General features: G+C 52.5%; 1 protein-coding gene across 1 annotated transcript in view; it reads right to left on the reverse strand.

Annotated features, from left to right (window-relative positions):
- Positions 1–1,425: 1,425 nt before the first annotated feature.
- The window catches only part of RNFT2 (ring finger protein, transmembrane 2), a 79,109-nt gene continuing 79,004 nt past the window's right edge, over positions 1,426–1,530 (reverse strand). Inside the window, exon 11 of the mRNA XM_012805230.2 lies at positions 1,426–1,530. Within this exon, the coding sequence (XP_012660684.1) occupies positions 1,426–1,530 (105 nt within the window).

The raw sequence follows: 1,530 nt of genomic DNA on the forward strand, positions 1-1,530 counted from the left end.
AAGAGATGGGAGTCGAGACAGGGATAGGGCAGGCAAGATTCTGGTGGCTTCACTATGGTCCCCTGAGCCATCTCATCCCAGATTTGAGAGCTTCCCAGGTGGAGAAGCAGCTTTGCCATACAGATTACAGAAGCACCGGTTGCTACTGGACTCCAGGCCATCACCCTGGCTTGCAGAATAATCCTTAACACGGATCATCCTTTTTGTTCTGAAGGCTACCAGGGGAAATGGCAGTGTCCACAGGAGCCCTTGATAGGACTTAGACTTGAGTGAGGGAGGAGAGGGAGAAAGATGGCAGACCAAGTGACACTCACATCTGACACCCATAAAGCTGACCTTTTCTGATTTCCAAATGGCATCAAGCACCCCAGCCAAAGCCCAGGAAAATAGCCATTTTAAAGGCCAAGTTTTTCTGCAGAGCCAGCCACAAGTCGATTTCAGGAGCTGGCGCTCACTGTTCACATTCCCAACACAGTCCGAATCTAACATACTATGTGCCTGTGCCCCTCATTCTTAACCAGGGAGGGGCATCGAAATCACCTTGTGTGCTTTTAAAAACCGTGTCTGCTGGGTGCCATGCCTGGAGTGTCTGCAGGGCAGGTCAGCATGCTGATTGAAAGTGCAGGCTCTGTCAGGCACACTGGTGTACCTGTAGTCCATCCCAGCTACTCAGCAGGCCATTGCAGGAGGATCACTTGGGCCCAGGAGTTCAAATCTAGCCTAGGCAACATAGTGAATACTCATCTCTTTAAAAAATAAAATAAAAAAGAGAAGAGTGCTAGCTCTGATGTGTGACCAGGCCTTTGTTGGAGACTCAGTCCACCACAACTAGCTGAGTGACCCTGGGAAAGTGACCATACCAAGCTCTATGCCCCGGTTTCCTCACCTGTACATTGGGGAACCCAACTATACCTCCATTACAGGGCTGTGGTGAGGATGGGGGGTGATCCGAGCAGGATGCTTGATGCAGTGCCTGGCACACACTAAGTGTTTGTACCATTGAGTTATTACAGGTATATGGTGGGGCCCAGCATCTGCGTTCTGAACGTACTTCACAGTGATTCTAAACTGCCTGGGCCATTGCAGGGAGGCTGTGATCTCAAGCTTCCTCCCCACGCTGCAGCGTCAAATACCAAGTACTGGGTTAAAAGAACCAACAGGTGGGAAGTTCATATATTACCAGGTCCTCGACTTGAAGGGGGGATGGGAGACCTACCTGGGAGGGGACCAAGTCTAATTAGGAGGACTTCCCCACAGTAGGGGAAGGATGCACAAACTACACTGCAGACGAGGGAGGAAGAAGGTGGAGAGGACAGGCAGAGGCCAGGCTTTGTGGTCAGAGGTAGTGAAGGCAGGAGGCAGGATGTGTAGTCCAGGAAGCCCCCTGACCCTCCAGTGTCCCCCTGGTGTCCCCAGCATTTGGCCCTAATACACCTGGAAGTGTGCTGATGTGGCGCCATCCTTCCAGCAGCGCAGGGTGTCCACAGCGACCGAGCGGCAGAGCGGACAGGTGCGCTCACGGTCCAGCCA

The sequence above is a fragment of the Otolemur garnettii genome, unplaced genomic scaffold, assembly GCF_000181295.1.
Source record: "Otolemur garnettii isolate 467f Iridium unplaced genomic scaffold, OtoGar3 scaffold00038, whole genome shotgun sequence".
Classification (NCBI taxonomy): domain Eukaryota; kingdom Metazoa; phylum Chordata; class Mammalia; order Primates; family Galagidae; genus Otolemur; species Otolemur garnettii.